General features: G+C 32.2%; 4 protein-coding genes and 1 non-coding gene across 6 annotated transcripts; 1 reads left to right on the top strand and 4 right to left on the bottom strand.

Moving 5' to 3' along the window:
• Positions 1–5542: 5542 nt before the first annotated feature.
• Positions 5543–10524, bottom strand: LOC21396408 (probable disease resistance protein At5g66900). 2 transcript variants are annotated; one of them, XM_024174438.1, is made up of 6 exons: positions 10293–10524; positions 9334–9974; positions 8575–8972; positions 7356–7714; positions 6702–6913; positions 5543–6566 (listed from the first exon to the last, which is right to left on the bottom strand). In XM_024174438.1, the coding sequence occupies exons 2-6, from the start codon at positions 9968–9970 to the stop codon at positions 5737–5739; spliced, it is 2436 nt and encodes an 811-aa protein (XP_024030206.1). In that variant the 5' UTR covers positions 9971–9974; positions 10293–10524; the 3' UTR covers positions 5543–5736. The 2 variants fall into 2 exon arrangements, with proteins under 2 accessions (XP_024030206.1, XP_010109890.1); XM_010111588.2 differs by lacking the exon at positions 10293–10524 and having other exon boundaries at positions 9334–10031.
• Positions 10525–11286: 762 nt separating this feature from the next.
• Positions 11287–13610, top strand: LOC21396407 (pentatricopeptide repeat-containing protein At4g37170). The gene has a single exon (XM_010111587.2). It carries the CDS (start codon positions 11382–11384, stop codon positions 13608–13610), a length of 2229 nt encoding a protein of 742 aa, XP_010109889.1. The 5' UTR covers positions 11287–11381.
• Positions 13611–13698: 88 nt separating this feature from the next.
• On the bottom strand, positions 13699–14678 carry LOC21396406 (RPW8-like protein 1). The gene has a single exon (XM_010111586.2). The coding sequence runs from the start codon at positions 14600–14602 to the stop codon at positions 13988–13990; it is 615 nt and encodes a 204-aa protein (XP_010109888.1). The 5' UTR covers positions 14603–14678; the 3' UTR covers positions 13699–13987.
• Positions 14679–15923: 1245 nt separating this feature from the next.
• Positions 15924–15995, bottom strand: TRNAW-CCA. The gene has a single exon. It is a non-coding gene; the product is annotated as a tRNA-Trp (tRNA).
• A 260-nt stretch (positions 15996–16255) lies between these two features.
• On the bottom strand, positions 16256–17168 carry LOC21396405 (reticulon-like protein B13). Its single transcript, XM_010111585.1, has 4 exons — positions 17132–17168; positions 16843–17029; positions 16543–16754; positions 16256–16458 (listed from the first exon to the last, which is right to left on the bottom strand). The coding sequence occupies exons 1-4, from the start codon at positions 17166–17168 to the stop codon at positions 16256–16258; spliced, it is 639 nt and encodes a 212-aa protein (XP_010109887.1).
• Positions 17169–22720: the final 5552 nt, after the last annotated feature.

Genomic DNA, 22720 nt, shown 5'->3' with positions numbered 1-22720 from the left:
CTCATAACATTATTATTCCTAATTTTGGTAAATATAAGAAAGGAAATGAAATTGTTTCTCATTACACCATTTAATAGTTAAGTATACACTTAAAAGAAAATAAATGACCTTGAATCCTATTACTTTACTTTTCTTTCCAATCTCATTACGTTTCTCATAACATTCATTTACGGTTTGATAAACGCACCTATTAGTGTTATTTTAATGGTTATTTTAATATTTATACAAGTTTAGCCATAAGATATCGATTGTATAGTAAATTAAAAAATTTAATAGTAATTAATAAGATAGGATTCTTATAAGTCTACGTAATTAAATTTTTATATTTGATGGATAACCACCGTAAAAATATAACCATTGAAAAATTATCCCTATATATAGATAAAGTTTTAAATTCGACACCCTAATCAGTTGGGAAATGTAATTTTTTATATGTACGTGTAACATTATCCGTTTGTACATGTAACTTTTATATATATATATATATATATGTGTAGTATTCAATATTATATGTGTTAGACTAAATTGTTTGAATACTACATTTCAGCAAACCATGTGTCACAGACCTGAATGAACGATGTCGCACTAGCCTATGAAAAAAGTTTCATTTTCCGGACTGGTGCAGGTGTTGGATTTAAGACAATTACGCGTGTGTCCATAAATATATAATAAGTTTCAAAATGCACTGTTTTCAACCAAAACGAGCGTTACCTTTGGTTGAAACTTAGAAACGCTCATTTTGGTTGCCTCCTCCTTTCTTTTTTTTTGTTTTTGTTTTTTTTTTTTTGTTTTAATACTTTTGATGTTGCTCTCTTTTGAGTCTTTTCTTTTTCCTTTTATTTTTCCCTTAAAATTTTATAATTTTCATCCTTGCCCTTATTTTAACTTATTTCTTTCATTTACTCAAATTAATTTTTTCCTTTTTGTTGATATTATCCTACTTATATATTTTTACCCGATGGTGCCTTAAAATTTATTTACTTCTTCATTTTAATCCTTTTTGGCCCTTTTTTATTTTTATCCTAAAATTTTATTTTTCTTTCATTTTGGTTCCTTTGGCCTAAAACTTTTTATTTCTTCATTTCAGTCATTTTTATTCTTCTTTCGTTTTGATCCATTTTGCCTTGAAATTTATTTATTTCTTCATTTTAATCTTTTTTGTTAGATTTTATTTATTTATGTACTAAAACTTTATTTTTTTTTTCATTTTGCTTTCTTTTACCCTAAAACTTATCTAATTCTTCATTTTTTTGAGAATAAATCTAATTCTTCATTTTAGTCTTTTTTTTATCTTTTTTTATTTTATCCATAAATTTTATTTTTTTTGTTCTTTTTACCGTAAAACTTAATTATTTCTTCGTTTTAGTCATTTTTGAGCCCCCCCCCCTCTTATTTCTGCAGTGAAACTTTATGTTCATTTCATTTTAATCTATTTTGCCTTAAACCTTATTTATTTATTCATTTTAGCCCTTTCCTGCCCGTTTTTTTTAAATTTTTGTCCTCAAAATTTTATTTTATTTTTGTTTTGGTTTCTTTTATCCGAAAACTTATTTATTTCTTCATTTTGGTCTTTTTTTTTTACCCCTTTTCTTTTACCTTGAAACTTCATTTTTTCCCATTTTGGTCCATTTTGTCCTGAACTTATTTATTTCTTCATTTTATTACTTTTTTGTCCCTTTTTTTTAGCTTGTTACCCAAATTTTTTTTTTCTCATTTTGATTCCTTTTTGAAATTTTATGTTTAGATCTTATGTGCTATAATAACACAGTAATTAAAATTTAACATACAGATTACTCTCCATGTGCATAACATGTGGACTTAATTAGTATATATATAAAAGTTCAAAAAGAATTAAATTCATTACAACCTAAAAGAAAACGTAAGATTCCATTTAAAAAATGCATAAACTTTTTGTTCAAAAGCATAAAATTTCAACAAAAAGAAGAAATTGAATTTTATGTCATTTAAATGTTTAAAATAGTTTTCAGAATCATTTTTTTTCAAGCAGAAAATACTTTTTAGAAATGAATTTGGTCTAAGGGCGTCCTTATTTCTCTTTTTGTTATACAACTAGTCAAAACTGTGAGCGTACACGTGTAAAATTATGTAGGTAAGAATGAAAAACATATTTATTAATGTCTCATTTGGAAAAATTAAAAAGAAAAAAAAAGTGTAATAAGATAAAAAGGATAAAAATGAAAAAAAGGGAAACATAATAAAAATGAGAGGGAAAAAGAATGAAATTAAAACAAAAAATTACTTACGAAATGTTTTATTAGGAGAACGTGATTTCAAAAAAAAAAATAGACAAAGATATATACGAGAATAAATTATTTAAACAAAGAATTAAAGAGAAGTACATTTATGAGGGTTAATTTAGAGAAAAAAAAAGAAAATTTGTGTAATAGAAAGTAAAAAGGGTGGGAAAGTTAAAAAAAAATATAAAGGAAAAAAAGAAAGAAGAAAAAAAAGAGAGAAATGGAGAGAAAAACACGTTGGAAAAAAAAGGTTGAACGAAACGTTTTGGGGCAAACAAAAAAAACCAATTCGCACTTATAAATAAAAAATATAAATATAAATAAACTAGTGAAGACGGGCACGTGCCAGGTGCGTCGTTTGTATTCATATTGCAAATATTGGCGTTACTCGTTAGAATCGAATTATAGATTATTCCGTGTCTGGTTGAATTTTTCTTAAAAAAATAAACAAAGAATGATAGTTTAAAATTATGTAATTACTTTGAATAGGATGAATAATATTTTAGAATATACACGTCAAAATAGCTTTTTTCTTTTAATTTATCCTTGACTTCTTCATTCATATTTTCTTTTCTATGTTATTTCTCTATTAAAACTTTTAAGTCTATGCCTATTAGAGAACATTTAAAAAAAATTAAATAACATGTTCCCACTGTTCTAGACCACCAGGAAAACTCTATTATATTCTCCTACTGTTTTTTTTTTTTTTTTTTATATAATTTTCTTATATTTGTTCTAAAAACATATTCTAGAACACCAGGAAAACTCTATATCGTTTAATCTAAAAGAAAATGTCATTTATGTACACAAATTTATGATAAACCCAAAATGCTAAGTAAAGTACAACAAAGTCCTACACGAAAATACATATACTTAATACAATTTAGTTTTGGAAAGCTTTTCTTTAATTCGGGTCCACTCCAGAAAGGGGGGAAAAAAATTTCTTCCAAATTGACATTAGATTTTCCACTTACCCTTTAATTAGCTATTGCCAAAGTGCAATTCCACAGCATTTTCCCAGAAAGGTCCTTTGAGTCGTTGGGTTGACTAATTACCCAATAAAGATAACGCAGCATTAGTTTCATCTTCTACAGGTTAGCGTAAATAATTAGTATATACTAAAGCATGTAAGCTTAACTTTATTAATTAAAAACTATAGAGATTCATGACTTTTTTATCTTAAGAAATTTAATTTAATTTTTTAATTCATTTCTTTTTTTCTTTTTTTTTTCTGAATTTTGTGTCTTGTTTGGAATGTGCACAATAGTTTATTTTAGGTTGATTACTTTTTTTTTAAAATTTCTTGTGGAACAATATTAGAAGGTATTTTATTAGAAATGTTAGAAATTTAACAATTTTATTCTTATTTGTATCCCTTTGGAATTAAATTCTATATCCATCACCAAACGCAGGCCAATGTTGTACCTTTTAAATAGTAACTGTGGCAAAGTTTAGTGCAGAAAATTTAGAAATATACGTGATAGTCGATAGAACAAAAAAACTACAATGCCTTTACCAAAAAGCTACACACGTTATCTCACAGGGTGTGTTCATTTGGGTTGTGCATGCATTATAGCAAAAAAAAAAAAATAAATTAAATTAAATTTATATGAAAAAAAATATTATAATAATATAATTTAAATCATAACGTAAGTCATGAATTAAATAACTAATGTTATTTACCGTTCTGAAAAATGAATTTTGGTTTTAAGCATGTTAAAACTTTTAAAAGAAATCCAATTTGCAGCAGCCCACCGTGAAAAGAAAGGATTTTTTTCCTCTCTTAATCACCCTATATATATATAGTAAAACCTCTAGGATTAAGAAAAAAAATATTATTTTAAAGAGATTATTTATTTATCAATAAATGAATAATTTATTAATTTACGAAAAGTTTTATGTTTTAATTATTTTTATACATGTACCTTTTCTTTTACTAATATTCGTGCATGAGCTATAAATACTAAAGATAATGGTATATAGTCAAAAATTAATATGTGTACATAGAGGATTACAAAAGTTATCATATATATTATAAAAAAATTAATTGTTGTTATGTACATGCATATAAGCCCAAAATTGATACATATTGCACGTACATTTAGCATGAAGGTTAACAAGTACTTGGGCATATGATAAATGTATTTTTCAAATTTAATACGCATGCTGATCATGATCTAGATGACAGTCGTATTTTACCAAATGTTTTTCTAAAATAGGCGTTTCAAACAATAGTAACCTTAAATAATTACATGCTACAACATGAAAAAAATAAATCAGATGTAGTGCATAGTTTGTAAAAAATTAAAGACGAGGTTAAGTTCAATTTAGGTACAAAGAAGAAACAAATGACTTTAGATGCATATTTTGTATAAAAAAAAAAGAAGTTGAATTGAGAAAATAAAAGTTGTGAAGAAAAAAACTCTTTAATATTATGAATTATATATGGTTTTTTTTTTCAATTATTAATTTATATTTTCATTGGGCCCTAAAGGATTTGAAAAAAAAAATTATTATCTTATGTATTTAGCGAAATTATTAATTTAGTACACTGGCCTAAATCGGGATAAAAAGTTTTTATTATTTAAGCAGGTTATTAATTTATCAATCATTCATTTATCGATGTTCAATTGTTCCAGCTTCACACCTAATTAATACTATCTAAAGAGAAGAAAGTAATCTTTTAGAGAATAATATGTTCATATCATCATCTAATAGTAAGAAAAAGCTAGTTGAGCTTAATTATTAAATAAGTGACACTGTCTAAGGATGAAATTGTAGTATGCTTTGTGAGAATTACCTAATCCAAAATAGAAACAATAAAAGAGAGGATGATGCAATTGTAATTATTAATTGAACAAACGAATAAAGAGGGTTTATATAGCCCTACGAGCAAAAGGATAAAAATCTACCTTAAATTACCAATATCCTAATCCTAATATAAATCTGAGTAACTGCAACATGCTTCACATTATGTAACAATGGAAAGAGTGAAAAACTTTGGCTCCTTTCTTTAACATATCATAGTTTTATGTTGAACCATTTTTTATTTATTGCTTTCGCACTTTTTACTGTCTTTGTTGTTGTTTTTGTTCTGGTGGTCAACAAAATGTGTTTGTATACCTTGTAACAAACAGACAACAGTTGTTTCCCAGTTTTCATACAAAATTTGGTAGTCCTGTTTCTTCCTTTCTTGTATTAATTTTCTGATGTACTTCTCCTTTTACGTAAGTTGGCTTCGTTGTTGGTTCTCATCTTTAACTACAGCGTTTATGAAAGTCCTATATTGCAATACTTTAATACCCTTTTCAAATTGCTTTTCCATGACCATAAAATGAAATTTGGAATTTCACAAGATTAATGATTTCTAACTAAAGCAACAGGGAGAAACAATCAACTAGACTTGCAACTACAAAGACCAAAGTACATCACAAATCATTCAACCAGCAAAATATTTCAAGGGCGCAAGATTGAAGCTCTAAAGCCATCTCAAGTGATAATCTTCCTTCGCCAACCTTAGATTTATCTTCTTATCATCCTCGAAAGGATGTATTTCCCACAGTTCTTTAATATCCTCATCACACACCACCTCTTTTAATTCTTCCAAGTCCAGAACAGTTGGAGGTAGCTCCCGAAACCTCGAGCAGTCTGTCATGTTGAGCTTTGTTAAACCACGCATCTCACCGATGTGTTCAGGCAAGTATTGAATGCTTAAGCAGTTGGATATGTCAATAAAGGTCAGCCTATAGAGCTTGCATAGGGAGTCAGGTAAATTTTCCAAACGAATGCTGGACCTTAGCCTCAATAGTTCTAGATTGATCAGGTTTCCGATTTCGTCAGGTAGTTTAGACAACTTATGACAATGTGTGATGCTGAGCTTCTTGAGCTTCTCATTGACTATGTCACAGAACCCAGCTGGGAAATACGCAAAATCAGTGCAATAGTCAATGTTAATCTCCTCTAGACTTCGAAACACTTCTGATATCTTGATAGAACCAAAAGCATGAGCAACTTTACACATGAACAAAGATAGCTTCTGCAGATTCTCCAATTTTATGGAAGTTTCGGTTAGGGAAGGAATTACAACGCACTCGAATCTGACCCTCTTCAGATTGGTTAAGGAACTAAGCAGCTCGAAATTGCTTAATTTAGCGGGGAAGAAACCATGGTTTGTGATTATCAGAACCTTAAGTTTGCTCATGCTCTTCAAGAAATCAGGCAAGGCATAATTCTCCGCCTGAAAATTCAGAATTAGAACCTCGGCTTCAGGCAGTTTCATGTTGCACCATTTTGATGAGAAGTTTCTATCTGCAAAAATGAAGGTGAAGAATGTTCAAGTATAACAGGTACTTGACTGACTCACTATATGTGTGTGTTTATAACACACACACACACACACACATATATAGATAGAGAGAGAGAGAGAGAGAGGGAGAGACCAACCAGTAGTGATAGCCACTAAGTGGGCATTGAAAGTTGGCTCATTTGGTTCATTCCACCAATTGGGAAGCTTGTTTCCATTTAATTCCAGAATTAACCTTTTTCTCTGTTCTTCTGGTTCCTGCCTGCTCTGATGAATAGCAAGTTCTCTAAGCATATCATGCTGAGTAACAAAGTGTTCACTGTAATAGCCGTCTTTTTCATATGCGTCTCTTCTGTTTAAGAGCAGAAACCAACTGCTTAGAATACAAGTCTTTAAATATGAAATAATGAAATTACAAATTTCAATTACTGCTAAATGGATTAAGGATCTCATAGAAACATTTCCAAAACTCAAAATGTTTTCTTCACAATAAATAATAAAAAAAACGATGCTTAGTAATAAAATATGCCATTTTGATAAATTCCTCTTTTTGTGACAAATAACCACCCAAACCAACTACCAAGATTCTCATTGCTAGAGCGGACAACGATTATTTTGGCATTATGAGCAGCTATTAAAATAGAGCTTATAACATATAAAGATGATTAATTTAAATGTAGGACATATGCAGTCACTGAAACCTCTATATCCAATTGGAGCTAGTATATGAGTTACAATTAGCATAAAAGAAAAATCCTGTCATAAAACTACTAATAGGAGCTAAACCATCATACCTTGTGATCACAACATTCGCCATATTCCAGTGGTGGAGTTCGAAAAGGTTAGCAGCGGCGTGCGATTCTTTTAGTCCATGCAGTTCTGTCCACATGTCAATGAGGGCGGTAGCTGGAATTCTTTTGTCTTCAGGAAATGAAGCAAGATCCATGAAGCATTCCTTAAGTTTAACATCTTTTTCACCCAGAAAATCCAAGCTGCTTTTTAGGCAAGCGAGCAGCTTGTCCTCAAAACTGAGAACGGAAGAATTTTCTGACCATTCTTCCACTTTTCTTTCCCAGATCTCTTGAGCCCTCCCCCGCAGCAATGTCCCAACCAATTCGAGCGCAAGGGGAACTTTCTTGCAGTGCTGGACTACCTGCAATCCAAGACCCCAAAAAGTATATTACCAAAATCAGCTCTGATGGTATCTCAAGTGAAAGAACAGTTGCATAAGCAAGCTCAGAAGCATAATTTTCAAGGCATGATAGGCAAAATAATAAGCATGCGTACATGTTAGAGCATCTCCAATGCAGTACAAATTGATATGCCAATCAGGGACGAAGGCACTTGGAGACTGCGGGGCATAAGCCTCCCCTCAACTTTTTTTATTCTTTTAATCTATATATGTTTTGTTTCAAATTACATTAGAATCCTCATAAAAAATTTGAAAACTTGATTTAGCCTCCCCTCAATTTTTTTCCCCAACAAATCCTATATATCTACTGCATCAAATTACATACCAATCCCCATAAAAACTTGATTTCATTTTCTAAAAAATCATTGAAAAACATCATTTTTATACAAAAGACCAAGTAGACCTCATTACATTCTTTAAAAAAAAAAAAAAAAAAATCCTAAAACTCAATACTCTCCAAAATCAAATTAGCCCAACTATTTAAAAATTTTTACATAGTTATTAGCCCCCGATGAAAATTGCTAGCTTCGTCACTGATGCCAATGCCAAAGTTTGACATTTGAGTGATCTCTAATGCTATGCTATTTTCTATGCTAAATTCGGAGAACGCTATACTTTGTGGCAAATTTATCATAAAGTATAGCAAATACCAAATTTGACATTTAATTACTATTGGTTGATATATTAACCTTTTCATTTAAGCATTACAACATTGTTCTTTAAAATTATTCTAATATTAAGAGTTTACTTTTACAAGAATTTCTTTAGCACCTACATTGGAGATGGTCTTATAGAGATTTTGGGGACTAATGAGAACACACCTTTTTCACAACATCATCTTGAATGTTAGAGCTCTCATCTGCCAAGATTGCATAGTGGCACAAAAGAGTTGTTGCATTCTCATCACTTAGTGTCTTCAATTTATATGTTGGTCTAAATCCTGGAAATTCAGATCGCGATGTCACCAAAATCTTGTAATCTGGTATCGGGAAAATGAACTTATTAATGAGGGACTCTGATCCAGACCAAACATCATCTAGAACTAACAACATAGAGATGTGTCCTATTTCCTTCAGCAATCTTTCCAACTGGATCGCTGCATCTTCTTCGTCTCGAAGAGGAGGCCCCTCTCGACCATTGTGTTCATAAAGAAGTTGTACGATGAGTTTCAGGTCGGCCATTTTTGAAACTTTTACAAACATGATGTTGTTGAATTTCTCTGCCCATATAACAACACAAGGAATTAGCTATCAGTGAAAGATCATCAAACCCCTCTACAATGGTGGAAAGAATAACATACCAAAATAACAAACATATGCAACGACAAACAAAAGAGCAGAACAAGACATTCCTACTTGATAGAATAATGGAAAAGATCCTAAGTTTTTAATTCCAACTGATATAGTTGTCATTCTTTTATTAGTAAGTGCTCAAAAAATGATCGCACAAATTAATATTAGAAAATGGCATCTACTGTTGAAAAGATAACAACACACCATTCCATAAGTTGGTATAAAAAAAATTTAAATCCCTAGCAGTACTCATGTTGACATCTTCAAGTTATGCACTGAAATTGGTACCTTTGATTTCATCATCCCAGCAGAGCTTCTTGACTAATGTGGTCTTCCCACATCCAGGGGGAGCAGTCACAACAAGCACTGAGCTATCCTCCCTAAGAAGCTCCATCTTCAACTCCTCTAAAGGCGCGTCCAATCCGACGGTAAACTCCGGCGGTTCGGGAACCTCACAGAAACCTTTCGCATTCCAACTCTCTTGCAATTTCGGCTCTTGAGATCTCATACTATCGGCGTGCATATGCCTCACCAATTTCAGAGTCTCCATCTGAACAGTACCCAATTGAGCTTGTAGTATCTCCAATAAGTCTTTGAGAGATTCGTCCAATTCAAGAAGCTTGGTTGTGTAGCCAGGCCATTTGTGAACGTTCCACCACTTGCTAACACTCAAGCACTTGCTAACGAGCTTCTTGCCCTCCTCCAACTCTTCGACGAAATCTTTTGTCCTAAATTGTGACAAATCCAATACCATTTCCTGTGCTTGAATCTGCTTTATAGGATTCTCCAAACCTTCTAGCTTTCTCTTGATTCTATTCAGTTTGTCTTTGAACTTGACAGCCTTCTGTATTATAATCTTGACCTCACCGAACAACGTTTCGAATGCTGCCCCAAGAACTGCTCCTTCAACCAGCGACGGTATCATGGTTCTAACCCAGAAAATACTAATCAGGAAAAACCAAAAACTAGAAAACACATATACAAAAAAAAAAAAAAAAAAAAAAAAAAAAAAAAAAAAAAAGGCAAAACCCAGATCAAATATGTCTCCCGAAAACAAAAATACTGAGTAAACTATACCTTACCCTTATTGAATTAAGTTTTTTTTTTTAAAAAAAAAAAATTATGAACACTCATCCTAGAAGTTAAGCTTGGAAAGAGATGGTACTATAGCTTAGAATTGAAGCAAGAACTGGGCAGTGGAATTTCAGAGCAAAAATTAAAATAATAATGATAAAAGAAAACTTAACTGTGGAATAAATGGTCGCAACGATCGTTATGAACTGACTATTACAAGTCAGTTGTTTAGTTTGTAGAATTCACCGTCGTCGTGTGGAACTCTCAATGATACGGTTGTTGGGGAAAGCTCACAGGATTTCAATGTGGAGGGGAGATTTATATTGGCTGCTATTGGCAAATTACATTTCCACACCACTTTCCCAGCAAGTTCTTCGAACTTGCAGAGTTGACTTGTCTGTTACGTACACAGTCCACTGTGTTAGTCAAGAAAGCTCAAGAAAAAAACAAAAAAAACAAAAAAAACAAAAAACAAAAACAAAAACAAAAGAAAAACACGGAAAAAAATGTTATCGTCACATTACACTTACTATTTTACGATATATTATTATTTAAATAAAAATAAATAGAATAGAATTCACGTGTCTAAATATAGAAAATAACAGAATGAGTACAAAAAAATAAGGCTAATATTTGTTAAAAAGAAAGAGAGAGAATTTATAAGTTAATTTTAAATTTAACGTCTAAAAAGTGATTATTTCACTTTACTTTTTACTATTTAAATTGGCAAAATAGACTTTAAAATGGATAAAATGAGATAATATATGTTCTTTGTTACATTTTATAGATTGATTACATAAATGTCCAATAATGCAAGGATGACAAAAAAAAAATGTCAGCAAGTGCTGATATTTGCACATAAGTGATAAGTCTATTCAATAACCTGTAATGACATTTTCTAACCTTTCTTAACCATCCATTAAATTATTAATATAAAGTCATAACTACCTACTTAAAAAAATACATTCAGAATAATATGAATAACTTTTTTTTATCAAAATATAAAATTACAACAATATAATGGATAAAATGGATAAATTGACAATGTTGTCAAATTAAAAGCATAGTTTAACATAGAGTTTGAAAGCTTTTTTTGTTGTTGTGTAAATTACATAAAATTCAAAAATATTACATTTATGTCACTAGTGGAAAAAAAAAAAAAAAAGAGCAAATGATTCATTAAAAAAAAAAAGGCAAATAATAGACGTAGGCCGTTATGTTCCCACGCTTCCAGGATCTACCAACTGCCATTGTTTACAAGTATGAAATTCCTGAATCTCAAGGCAATTTCTTCTTATAATTTAGCAGCTTTGGTATTTCCAAAGAGGAATCTCTCGTTTTTTTCAGAGACCCAATTAAGCAAACCTCTTATTGAGAAGAGTTTCTTCAAATCTAATTCCAAAGATGGCCTCATAAGCCGATTGTGCATTGACAAGAGATACAAAGAAGCCGTGGACATTCTCTGCGACCAAAAGCGTTTAAAAGAGGCCGTTCAATTGCTCAACCGTATAGAACGACCTTCTGCTTTAATATACTCTACTATTTTATGCCATTGCCTTCATGAACGAGCTCTTGAAGAAGGAAAACTGGTCCATGCTCACACCAAAGCCTCCGGGTTAGTTCCCGGGTTGTTTATATCTAATCGTTTTATCGATTTGTATGCCAAATGTGGGTGTCTTGGGGATGCCCGGAAGGTGTTTGATGAAATGCCTGACAAGGATTTGTGTTCTTGGAATACCATGATTTCCGGGTATGCTAAAGTCGGGAAGCTTGATGAAGCCCGGAGATTGTTCGATGAAATGCCCGATAGAGATCATTATTCTTGGTCGGCGATGATATCGGGGTATGTTCGCCAAGACTGGGCCAAAGAGGGTTTAGAGTTGTATAGGATGATGCAAAGATGTGAGAAGTCGAGGTGTGATAAGTTTACCGTGTCTAGTGTTCTTGCTGCTGCAGCAGCTATACCGAGTTTGCGTGTGGGGAAAGAGATTCATGGTTACGTAATGAGAACAGGGTTGGACTCGGATGAGGTGGTTTTGAGTGCCTTGTTGGATATGTATGGGAAATGTGGGAATATAGATGAAGCTAGGCGTGTTTTTGATAAGATGGTGGAGCGAGATGTTGTTACGTGGACTGCCATGATTGACAGATGCTTTAGAAGTGGGAGGAGTAAAGATGGATTTTCTTTGTTCATGGAGTTGATGAGTTCGGGAACTAGGCCTAATGGGTTTACGTTTTCTGGGGTTTTAAATGCATGCGCTGATCATGCGGCTGGGGATCTAGGTAAGCAAGTCCACGGATACATGACTAGGATAGGGTTTGATCCACTTTCGTTTGCAGCAAGTGCCCTTGTGCACATGTATGCTAAATGTGGGAACATTGAGAACGCAAAAAGAGTGTTTAAAGGGATGCCTAAGCCTGATTTAGTATCGTGGACTTCTCTAATTGTCGGATATGCTCAACACGGTCAACCGAATGAGGCGCTTCAGATGTTCGAATCGCTACACAAATCAGGCATAAAGCCTGATCATGTTACTTTTGTAGGTGTTCTTTCTGCTTGTACTCATGCGGGATTAGTTGACAAGGGACTTGAATATTTTCACTCAATAAAGACAAAACATGGGCTAGGATATACTGCAGACCATTATGCCTGTATAGTTGATATATTGGCCCGAGCTGGCCGGTTCAAAGAAGCTGAAGAAATCATCAACGGAATGCCCATAAGACCGGATAAATTCTTGTGGGCTTCCCTTCTTGGTGGTTGTAGAATTTATGGAAACCTCGAGCTCGCGAAACGAGCTGCTGAGGCACTGTTTGAGATAGAGCCCGAAAATCCTGCAACATATGTTACTCTAGGTAACATTTATGCTGCTGCTGGCATGTGGGGTGAAGTGGCCAAGGTCAGAAAGACCATGGACAAGAGAAAGGTGGCAAAGAAACCCGGTTTGAGTTGGATTGAGATCAAGAGAGAAAAACATGCATTTACAATAGGGGACATGTCTCATCCAAGATTCAATGAAATCGATATGTTTTTGCAAAAGCTTTCAAAGAGGATGAGGGAAGAAGGGTACATCCCAAACACGAACTTCGTGTTACATGACGTCGAAGAAGAGCAGAAAGAACAAAACCTAGCTTATCACAGTGAGAAGCTTGCAGTTGCATTTGGAATTATATCTACTCCACCAGGAACACCAATTAAGGTTTTCAAGAATCTAAGAACCTGCGTGGACTGCCATACCGCCATCAAGTTTATCTCTAAAATTGTCGATAGAAAGATAATTGTGAGGGATTCGAATCGGTTTCATTGTTTTGAGAATGGCAGCTGTTCTTGCAGGGACTATTGGCGATTTAACTTTCTCAGAGGACAATCAACCATTTCAGAAATGTTTGGTTATTTGAGTATTTCAGCATCAACATCAAAATTTGAGTCTTTCACGGTTGATCATGTAAAAAGAGAGGAAAAGGTATTATTCAGACTTGAACAATACTAACATTCTGTATTATAATTATATATATATATATATATCTGTATACATAATTCTTCCATTCTTTGACCATTCAGCGCTGATAAAAGCGTTGTTTCAACTGGTTGCATTCCATTTATTTCAAATAATTTTTCAAGTACATATTAGATAACGGATTTTCATGTCATCTTGTTAACAATTGACATGGCCAGTACATCATGGACGAACCACATTCCACGAAAACATAGGGATTGTGTCCTGTAACGTATACAACAATTCAAAAAACTGAAATACAAGAAAAAAGACAAACAATAACATGAAGTATTACCACCTGACCTTTTTTATTGGATTAATTGCAAAGAGAATCACATGGTTTATTGCTTTTAATCTATTTTCTATCCCCCTTAATTAGTTGGAACCGAAGCGAACCTGCTTGTTAGCTTCTGATAGCCCCACTTGTTTATTCTGAAAAACGAAATTAAACAAACAAAGATCCAACTTTGCGTGGAAATAACAGATCTCTTCACTCTCGAAACCACCCGCAAAACCCTAGTTCGGCTACCTCCGAAAGTCCTCTTCTCACTCTTCCTCTCTCCCATCGTCATTGAGACTGATCTCCTCAGCTCCTCCACTTGCTTTGAAATCTGCAACACCGCGATCCTCTGATCCAACTGAAGATCAATTTCAATCAGCTGACGAAGCATCAAATCCAATCGCTTGATCTTCTTCGAGTACATGTACTTCTTCCACAAGTTCCACCAAGCAATCTCCGAGCATTCTCTCACGATCCGCTCAGCTTTCAAAACCAGTTCTCGGATCTCTTCGTCGGAAGAATTCTCAAGCCTCTGATTCAACGAAATGATCTCGTCGATCTTCGGTTTTAAGCGATTGACCGTGCACTTGAGGTTGTAGAGAGCAGAGTCGGACATACATAGGCCATGTTCCGCATGGTCCACGGCTTGCAAGAGCTTATTGTATGCGACTTGCAGCGCAAACTCGAGGATAACCAGTTCCGCCATCAAACTTGTTTATGAAGCCGTTTTTTTTTTGGGTGGGAGAGATTTTCTTATTCATGAATGTATGCATTTAAGCATCAAATAATGTCCAAAATGTTTATAGAGGGCGCATTGAGAACTGAGAAGGGCAGGTTTGGTTTCGTGGAAGTTGCTTTGAACTGTCGTAGTAATTAATGAAAGTGTTGATTCTGGAACGTTTGTTTCTTATATTCGTATATGATTATGAATAATAATTCATGATTTTTTATAGTATTTTCTCTCATAAAAAATACACATAAAATGAGAATACTTCAGAATCATGATTCTGAATATATAAACCAAACGTTCTCTTCTCGGTGACTTGCTTCCAATTAAATTTTGATACATTGTAATTTATTTAAATATTTTTAATATTTTATTCTTATTTATATAATAAACCTGATAAATAATTAGTAAAGTGATAGCCATTGAGATAAAAAAAAAAGCTATCGAGATAAAAAAAAATAGAGAGAATAAATCTGGACTCAAGATGAAATTAGTGAAAGAATAGATATTTAACTTTTTATTACAGTAAAAAATTCTCACATAAAATCACATATTAATTCAAATTAAAAATTTAAATTGACGAATTAAATAGACACAAAATTTAAATTGACGAATTAAACAGACAATAAGACTTTAACTCGGTCTAGGCGATGAAATTCTGATTTCTTTCCGTGTTGAAATTTTGGAATGTTCCATGATTATTAGACCGAGTAAAATAGTATCATCAGCCAACAATAGTTTAGCTAGAAGTGGCACAAAATCAAATCAATCAAAAGATCTTATCACTTTGACCCTCCACGAGAAGAATAAGCAACAATGTGTAAAATAAAAAGTTCACGAGATTTTACATATAAGTTTATTACGACGAATCGACAATCTAATTAATTTCACTTATAAAAATAATTTACAAATTTCATCCTTAAATTTTATAAGATAATAACATTAAACTCTATTATTATTGACAATTTAAATTTTATAAGATAATAAAGATTTCATCAAACTTCACATATAAAAATGAAAAAAAGACTTTATTATTGATACTCTAATTCTTTTTAAATAATCCAATCCATAAATTAGTAAGCAACATTCAAAATTACGTACAAATTTTATTCTTCTTAATATTTGGAATTAATTACCACTCTTTGAAAATTCGCGGATTAGGTTGCCAATAAGAAATGTTTATAAGAAGGAAGGATGAAATTGTTTATTGTTGAACTATTAAATTCAGTGGCACAACTGCTAATAATACTGATTCTTAAAAATTGAAGATAAAAACTGCGGCATGCAAAAATAAGGGAATTGAACCCGACGTGAATCGAACACGCAACCTTCTGATCTGGAGTCAGACGCGCTACCATTGCGCCACGAGTCCGCCTTTAGGCAAATTTGCTTTTAAACTTTTATTTAAACTAAATATTGTATTTATGCTTAGCTTTCAAGAAATTTGCCCTTCACTTGTCTTACTAATTAACCTACATACGACAGCAAATTACTCGTCTAAAACACATGTAAGACGGATTTTATATTATAGAAATGTACTTAATTAAAACTCCTGATAATGAAATATTAATCAAGAGCACATATATTATATTTGTACACAAATTAGACTTCTACCCAAAATAAGCAAAGCAACTATTTAAACTTTCTCTCCTTTTCTTCTATGGTGGTAGTGGTAGTGGTAGTGGTCCCCACCTTGGTCTTCACTTTCTTCATCACCTTCTCGTCAAAACTGTCATAGTACCTTTTCAACTGTTTCTTTACCCTCTCATTACACCTCTTTATCTTATCTTCATATTTCACGTATACGGGAGGAATTGTCATGCCCATAATAATTCCTAAGAAAAACATATTTATAAACTTGAATTATAATTCAAACTAGCCGAAAAAAAAACTTGTATCTTAGTTATGTTTATTTTTACCTGTATAAAGAAGAGTCAAGAGGTCAAAGTAATTTGCCACTTGGGAAAATAACCATAATCCACCAACAGTTAAAGCAAAGGAAAACAAATCTCTTTGGGCTCCCACTCGGAACATCCACCTTATTCCTTCTTCTGTCCATGTACGCAACGCCATAGCCAGTTTTATAGTCGACTCTTCTGTAATCTCTAGTCCCAACAAGTTTGGTGGCTCTCTAAAAGCATTTAAAACCAAGAAAAAAAATTTTCTTTAATTTCTCACACCCAAATCTTGTTTTCCAATGAACAAAATTAAGTACTCACTTGCCAAGAAGCCTAACTAGGTTTCCCCAGAGGAAGAGTGAAACGACAATGAACATAGCCAGCCAAGAAACGACAGTGAGGAAGTTGAATTGGTAGACTTCTAGCAGCACACATGTTGCTGTTGATACGACAAGAACAAGTAGGCTTTGTTTCTTCTTCCTCCACAGGAAAATATCTCTCATGATATCTGCACCAAATCAAGCACTGTAGCTAGTTAGAAATAATTAAGCTTATTATAAGTAAAATTTGTGTGTTTATTGAATTGGTAACATTTATGTAAAATAATTACCTAATGTGGGTAGTGGAGATTGAGATGTACTAGACATGTTTTTTTGAGGATTATTGAAATGAAGCTTAAGATGGAGATTTTGATTTTGTGTGGTTTTTTTTTTTTTTTTTTTTTTTTTCCTTATTTCTAGATTTAAAAATATTGTTGAATTTAAGTTGTTCTCGGTGAGCCTGAGGTATTGATGTAATGCTGTGGATGGGGCTTACACGTGTTAAAGAAATAGGGAGACGTGGAAACCATGCAGCCTTCGTGGCACTCAAAGCTGGCTAGTTTAGACTTGTGACTTGTCTAGTGACCGAATATATAATGCCAAGGAGGCTTCTTACAGTGTTAGGCCCAAGTAGGATGTGGATACCAAATAATAACAAGTCCAGCCCAAAGAAACTTTGCTTGATTATAAGTCCATGGCATCAGTATCCATGCAAATCATCAGGAAAAGTCCATTGGCATCCTTTATTAAGGCACCTAATTTTTAAAAATTAATTCCCTTTTTACAATTAAAATCTCTTATAATTCTATAAATATTCTTATGTAGACTCTTACTTTTCTACTTTTAAAAAACAGTTTCTTAAAAGGGTTTATTTTCTCTCTATTTTTAAGTGAGATAAACTTGAACGTGACAAGATATCTTTTTTGAACTTGAATTTTTTTTTCTATTTTTATTTAAACTTGAAAAAGATCAAATATCTTTTTCGAACTTGAACGATTATTTTTTTTTCTTTCCTTTACTTTTTTGCTATTTTTATTTAAATATCAAATTATTTGATTGCTCTTTCAAAAAAAAAAAAAAAAAAAACTTGATTACGTTCACTTGACTAAGCTATTCTGTTTTCTCCATCATTCTCATCATAAAAAGTATTAAAGAAAGAAGGATGTGCGTAGAGTTTATCATTTTCTTAATTAAAAAAATCAAAAAAAGCTCCTAATAGAATAATTTTTAAAGAAATTAAACGACAAAGAGAATTTAAATTGCTGCATTTAAAAAATTTAAATCATTGTTCAATAATAAATCTAACAAATTAAATCGAATAACACAACCACAAATTTGAACATCAAACCAAATATCATTTCCTCGCTTGGACTCCACCTTATCAAGAGCATTTTTAGGAACAAATTCTCTCAGTTCTTAAAAAAGTATAGGTTGGAAATTATGTTGAACAGTTGTCAAGCTTTTCTCAAAGGATGCTTTTATTTATCTGTTGTTGTAGCTCTAATAAATTATGAATCGTAGACCATGATATCTCAAAATCTACTTGTGCTGAGCGCAAATGCTTCTTTAACATATGGTTTAAGAACCAAGTCATTTAAACGAGAAATAAAATAGGGAGAAAGAGGGAAATAGGTAAAAATTTGAGATGAATTAAAATTAATAGGCCAATTGTTTACATAAGTTAATAAATAGGCCAAATTATTATTTTTGTCCATAACTTGTCTGGTTATGAACCATAACTTGACAAGTTATTATCTATAAATCACGGTTTTTGTTCATAACTTGTCTGACTATGAACCATAACTTGACAAGTTATGACCTATTAATTTCTATAACTAAAAATTGGCCTATATACTTTCTTAAGCTTTTCATATTCGCATATTTTCTACTATTTATGAATAAAATATTCAAATGGAGATTTTTTTTTAAACAAGTTCAAATTGAAAGATTTAGCACAAAAATAGGAAAGTAAATCTTTTTAAGAAACCGTTTTTTAAAAGTGGTAAAATATGGGGTATACATAAGGGTATTTATGGAACAATAGGGGATTGCAAATTTAAAAAGAAAGTAATTTTAAGTTTTAAATATGTTGAGGTGCTTGATAAAAACTTTGGGTATTAATAAACTTTCTCAAATTATTATTATATTGTTTTTAGAAATAATTTTGAAACTTCTTGGTTAGTATATAACTTAAATTTAATAATGTTGTCGATTGGTTCATTTTATGATTATTGAGATTCCAAATACCCTTTTTTATATGGGTGATTATGAATTTGTATAATTGATTTTAAAGGTGGTTAACAAAAGACATAATTGGCAATACGGTTTATTTTACAAATTTATGTGCAAATATCACAATCTCTGGATATTTTTACTCATCCTATGTGTTGAGGTCAGATTTCATGTTCTCCCAAGAATTGCTACCTAAGATGAGGTGAATTGGGTTTTTAAAACTTTTCGAGAATCAAACAATAATTGTTGGAAAGTTTACTCTAAACACAAACAAATGAAACTAGATGAACAAAGCACATATGAATAAGTGATCAAGTAAGAAAATGATACTAACAAAATCAAGAACAATGACAAAATATAAAAGCACACTATAAGGTAAAATCACAAGCTACACAATATATCAAACAAATAATATGTAACGGAGATAAGGTTAGAGAGTGCAAACATTATTTATAGTGGTTCGTCTAAAAGCCTACATCCACTGTTATGGAGCAAATCTCAATCTGGCCTCTTCCACTATCTCGATTGACTTTCGGCCCGACCACACCAAGTACAAACCGGTGAATTTATTTCTCAAGGTTCACCACACCCATTATCATTGCCAAGCTTTAACTAATGATGTTGGCCTATCATATCTCACTAAATTTATAAAGGGATTGGCAACCTAAAACTTTGGTAGAATAATGGAATTCTAAAGTTTGATCACTCAAGAGAATATCCCTCAACTTTTTTTTTTTTTATTACAAGTAAGGTACTAGGAGATGTTTTTCACACCAAAGGAAGAATAATCTCATGTTTGGCTCAAAATGTGTTTTAAAAGCATAATATGAAGAAAATTAATGGAATTTGAGTTCAACAATATTTAGATACTATTTTGGTGCTCTTAGAAATGTTCAACAACGATTTTGGACAAGAAAAGACCCCTTAAGTATCAAAAACTTCGAAATAGAGTTGTTTGGCATCGTGTCTAACAGTTGGTTTCAACTAGTCGTTGGGCACGTTTGGTTAAACCCGTCCGATTAACCAAACGGTTACTGTACAGCTACTAAATGTGGCTTTCAGGAGGGCTTAAAAATTTTTATTTTAAAGCAATTTTCAGATACAAGCCTCCTATTAACCTTATAAAACATCGTATAATTTTTCATAATTTTTAAAATTCATTTGGATTTAAAATTGTCGCTCGAAAGGATTTTCAGAAACAAGTTTTAGTGAAAAACTTTGAGCCAAAGTAATGAGACAATTTTTGCTAAATGCTCAAACATCAAATACAATACTAAAATAGTAGAAATAAAAAAAACTATGTGAGCAAGTCTTGTAAATTATTTCGTCAAGTTCTAAAATCCATCTTCAAGCTTATTTTTTCTTAGTTCCGAGCTTTGAATTTGAGAGCACTATTTGAAATTTTCCAATCTTTCTTGAGTTATTTATAATCCTGGACACTTTAAGCATAAAACAAACTCAAGACAAATATTAGTAATAATCAATTAATTTATTTGTTCTCATTAAAATCATCGTTAATTAATTTAATGAAACTTTAAAGCCAACATTTCATACTTCATCCATCAGCATACACGTGTCAACACATGTATTTGAGAATGAAGATAAATTACGAAATCAGCAAGTTCAAGGCCAAGCGAGCTCGCAGCTTCACAACTTACCAAACTAGAGAGGACGTGGGGGAACCACGTTCGGTGGAATCATCATGAGAAGTCTCCTATCTATGGGAAAAGCTTAGGGCCAAAAAAAGGATTCAAACTCTCACTTTTAGACAAAGGCTTTAATTTTTCTTGCTTACATTTTATGTTGAGAGAGCATGTAATAAAGAGTTTGAGAGTGCAATCCTAGAAATTCAATGAAAAGCTCAGCAATCATAGTGGACTTAGCTTAGATTAGGTCGAACCACTCTAAATTCTTATGTTTTCTCTTTATTTTGATTTGTTTGTGTTGTTATTGATCGCTTTCAATTAGATCTCAATATAAAGATCTAATTCTTCTAATGTCGGCTGATTCTTATAGTTAATAATATGTCATTCTTCACCTTAAATCAATGTGAAGATTAGGGATCTGCAAAATGAATTCCGACACTTTATAAAAGAGAACTTGAACTTTGAGCATATCAATAAATGGGTAAAATAATTTCACCTTTTTCTTTTTATATTGAGATTTCTGGGTAATGTCTAAGTTTATTTTATTTTGTCCACCTCAATATTAGGTTTTTTCTCTTTTGATTAGGACTGCAAGTCTGGGCCGGTTCAAATCCTTCATCAGTGATTGTGAATGAATGATTTTTCTCAATCTTTTCGACATTGGTATCGTCAGAAAGATTGATAAATAAAACCATCTGATTTGATTCGTTTTCAATAGTCATGAAATGATCATCTTAGAGTGATTCTTTTATCGACGGATGCTCCTATTACACTCGTAGTCCCATAGCCTATAATGTTTGGCTCGGGCCCGATCCGTAAAAGACTCAGCCCGAATTGGACCAAGACTTTAGGCTTAAACATCTATTTAAGTCGATCTAGTCAGTACATCGTTTTAAAATTATTTTTCTTTAAAAATTATCTTAAAAAACTTCGGATCAGTTCGTCCCAACCTCGGCCCATCTAGCTTTCAGGCTGGGCTCGGCGCCCCTCCCTTTCCTCGGGCCACCAAGAATACTCGTTTTTTTTTTTATTGTATGTTCATAGAAAATGGAGCTCTTTTTATTTATTTATTTAAAGAATGGAATATTTATTTATTTATTTATTTATTTGCTGGGAAAGGAGCATTTAAGTTTGTATTTTGCATAATCTTCGTTATCCTACGAAAGTCCCACGTGTCGAATTCCATGGTAAACTCTTTGCTTTTGTAGCAGAAAGTGTTGTGAACAAGCTTTTGATTTTATGATATGTGTCTTCTATCAATGATGCTAAGATTTGGGTAGCCAAGAAGGCACCTAAATGGCTCTCCTCATTATTACTTCTTCATAGAATCATAATGTTCCCAACAGTACCTCAAAACCCTATTTACAAATCCACCGCCATGATGGAACACCATCATATATTAATGGACCTCACTTCTTGCCTCAACCGCGTTAATTTCTCAATTTAACGCTTCTTATAATAATCTTATTTTTCCCCTTTTATCCCTTGGAGAAGAGAAAGGTACATAACTTCACACTCGCCATATGATATATATATATATATATATATATATATATGATATGTCATAAATATTTTTACCTTAGGAAGGAACGGTTCAAATATAAAGTATTATATGATTTAGTGGTTGCGTGCATAGTTCGTTTAAATCTAAATTGAAACCCGATTATATTTAAAAGTATAAAGTTTAAATCCCTTGAAAAAAAATAAAAGAAATAATAAATGCATTATATTTCTATCAGCGGTGAACATTTCTACAGCATAATGCTAGCTGTAGGAAGTTTACAGCAGTCACACACATACAAGAGACACTTGTTGTATTAATATCATTCATGGAAGTTGTGTGAGAAGCTTAAGCAACTTGTATTACTCCGACCATCTATAAATATTATTTTGTAGCCATCTGAACAATCCGTGTGTGGTGTATTGTTTTCTGTCTCATTTTTTTTTTTATTTTTTTTTAAAATTATTGTTTTCTTTCTGCATTCTCTGCTAGGAATTTTG

The sequence above is a fragment of the Morus notabilis genome, unplaced genomic scaffold (genome assembly GCF_000414095.1).
Source record: "Morus notabilis unplaced genomic scaffold, ASM41409v2 Scaffold720, whole genome shotgun sequence".
Taxonomy (NCBI): domain Eukaryota; kingdom Viridiplantae; phylum Streptophyta; class Magnoliopsida; order Rosales; family Moraceae; genus Morus; species Morus notabilis.
This window is presented reverse-complemented; position numbering and strand designations above follow the sequence as displayed.